This window comes from Sinocyclocheilus grahami, unplaced genomic scaffold (genome assembly GCF_001515645.1).
Source record: "Sinocyclocheilus grahami isolate Dianchi unplaced genomic scaffold, SAMN03320097.WGS_v1.1 scaffold33.1, whole genome shotgun sequence".
NCBI classification, from domain to species: domain Eukaryota; kingdom Metazoa; phylum Chordata; class Actinopteri; order Cypriniformes; family Cyprinidae; genus Sinocyclocheilus; species Sinocyclocheilus grahami.
Genome location: NW_015505212.1, coordinates 3,513,388 through 3,516,333, shown reverse-complemented (window position 1 = coordinate 3,516,333; position 2,946 = coordinate 3,513,388). Strand labels below are relative to the sequence as shown.

At 39.1% G+C, this 2,946-nt stretch overlaps 1 protein-coding gene across 1 annotated transcript in view; it reads left to right on the top strand.

The window, feature by feature from the left end:
• LOC107581280 (protein-methionine sulfoxide oxidase mical3b-like) overlaps nucleotides 1-2,946 on the top strand; it is a 22,007-nt gene that overhangs the window by 5,117 nt on the left and 13,944 nt on the right. Inside the window, exons 6-8 of the mRNA XM_016266780.1 lie at nucleotides 1,928-2,083; nucleotides 2,297-2,397; nucleotides 2,481-2,738. Coding sequence (XP_016122266.1) covers nucleotides 1,928-2,083; nucleotides 2,297-2,397; nucleotides 2,481-2,738 — 515 coding nt within the window. The remainder of the gene's footprint in view (nucleotides 1-1,927; nucleotides 2,084-2,296; nucleotides 2,398-2,480; nucleotides 2,739-2,946) is intronic.

The following is a 2,946-nucleotide window of genomic DNA, read 5'->3' as shown; positions in this document are numbered from 1 at the left end:
TCTCTCTCTCTCTCTCTCTCTCTCTCTCTCACACATACGCCAAAACCCAAAAATGTGCTGTGTACAATTTGTTCTTTAATTTGTTTGGAAATAGGAAATGATGCCACTCATATTGTGGTTATTAGTGGCACAAGCTAAAAAAATCCTACTGCTTTAGACTTAAAGAAATGTAAAAGATTATTTTGTGTATTTGGTGTAATGCAATGTGTTTATGCGGTTTACGGTTAAAAAAACACATTATTTTCCACATACTGTACATTATTGTTTCTCCTCTATGCCCCGCCTTTCTGAAACGAGTCGATTTTTACAAAGCTCATCGGTCTGAAAAGAGAGGTGTGCTCTGATTGGCCAGCTATCCAGTGCATTGTGATTGGCTGAATACCTCAAGCGTGTGATGGAAATGTTACGCCCCTTACCGTACTGTGATGCCCCGTCAGGCCGGAGCTACGAGACAAAAACAATAAAACCTATTATAAACGAGGCATTTGTTGCATCCAGTGGGGACATAATTACGGATTATAATATACTGTCTTTTTACGTGTTGCGTTGCGTATCGCGCTGCGTAAACATAAACCATGTCTGCATTTGTGATCGGAGAAACAACAAACAACAAGCGCTACTCTACACTGCTAAAAACTCACGTTTGAATCATCAGTGGCAAATCCTTTAAATATGAAAACGCACTTTCACAGGTTGTGAGTCAGAAGTGCCAGAAGTGAGTTGGAATTGCCCCACTTTATAGAAACAGACACCGGCACTGTAGGCTACTCTCCCAGGAAACAGTCCTCGTCCTCCATAAAATGTGCTGCACACATCTGAATATTTGGGTTGAACTGTTCTGGAACAGTGTTGTAAATACAACTTAACCACTGATTTCTAGTTGTGTCCTCTTTTGGAAGGCCAAGTTTGAATCATCAGTGGCAAATCCTTTAAATATGAAAACGCACTTTCACAGGCTGTGAGTCAGAAGCGCCAGAAGTGAGTTGGAATTGCCCCACTTTATAGAAACAGACACCGGCATTGTAGTCTACTCTCCCAGGAAACAGTCCTCGTCCTCCATAAAATGTGCTGCACACATCTGAATATTTGGGTTGAACTGTTCTGGAACAGTGTTGTAAATACAACTTAACCACTGATTTCTAGTTGTGTCCTCTTTTGGAAGGCCAAACAAAGTAGTTTCGCTTTCACAACGAAGCACACAGCGTGTCCACAACATGGCGGTGGCAGCAACAATACTACAGCGAGAATCAAAGTTACGCCTTCTTTCTTTGCGTGAACATTTTAGCGGCGTTATGCAAATCTTCCCACATCGTGACGTAGACATCTGGGGGTGTGTTAGAACGAGCCGTTTTAGGAGGGCGTGGTTGACTTAACTTTTATAAAGAATATCTCTTTGGATTTGAGACTTTAGTCTTTGCAACTTTACAGATCTTCTTTATGCACCAAGAGTTTGTAACACTCCAAAGAGAAAGGAAAACTTGAAATCGCATCATATGACCCCTTTAAAAACTTACCCACACTGTTGAATGAGATAATATATGATGTATTTGTGATTTATCAGCCAGATATCAGCATCCAGAAATAACATTAAGGAATATATTAAGGAAAATATATTGTGTAATACTAGAATGAAAAGCTTGTTATCATGACTGTGATGTCAAAATATAATATAAAGACACATAACAGTTATTGAAGGACTGAAATACTGAAGTAAAAAAATATATATCTTGTGGAATGTCATCATGAACTGAAGAACATTAAATGCTTGAAAAGTGACTAACTGTGGCAAGAAGCATATCACATGCTTCACCGTCATCTATAACAGACAGTTCCCCTATTCTAATTTTACCCTGTTTTAGACGTCATTAATTCATTTTCTGGGTTTCAAAGCCTCTTTATGATGGTTTTATTTGTCTGGGTCTGTTAGGGTTTCGCAGAAAGGAGTTTCGGGGGAAACTGGCCATTGCCATCACGGCGAATTTCATCAATCGCAACACCACCGCCGAGGCTAAAGTGGAGGAGATCAGTGGTGTTGCCTTCATCTTCAACCAGAGGTTTTTCCAGGACCTCCGGCAGGCTACCGGTACTCAATTATTTCATTGTAACTAAAACATCACTACACTTTAAAGATACCAAAAGCTCATGTATTGCACTCAAATATATTTTAAGCAACTAATATACATTTCTGTATAGTTATGCACCTTTGTCTTCTCAAATATGAATGAGTTATCATGTGTTAATGTGTTTACAATTATGTAAACAATAATGAGTTTCAGTCAACATCCTTTCTGTGCAGGAATTGATCTAGAGAATATAGTATATTACAAAGATGACACTCATTACTTTGTAATGACTGCCAAAAAACAAAGTCTTCTGGAGAAAGGAGTCATTCTGCGCGTGAGTCTAATGTTGTGTGCATAAATCTGCATTTCATACTCATTGCTTTTTTGAGTGACTATTCGCTTGTGTATTTTTTGCAGGATTATGCTGACACTGAGATGCTACTGTCCAGGAATAACGTGGACCAGAATGCACTGCTTTTATACGCCCGTGAAGCAGCTGATTTCTCCACCAACCATCAGCTCCCTATGCTGAACTTTGCCATCAACCACTATGGGCAGCCAGATGTGGCTATGTTTGACTTTACCTGCATGTACGCCTCTGAGAACGCAGCAATGGTCCGTCAGCGCGGGGGACACCCTCTGCTGGTCGCTCTGGTGGGGGATAGTTTACTAGAGGTGAGAGAACAATGATCACTTAAAAAAAATGCTACTATTAATACGTTTCTTTGCCTTATTTCCTGGAGAAAGTTTAAATTACATTTAAACAAGAAGAAATATTGCATAAGATATTAAGGCTTGCTTTTGGTAGGAATGCACAACATTTCGGTATTCTTATCTGTGTGAATATATATACTGTATATATATATATATATATATATATATA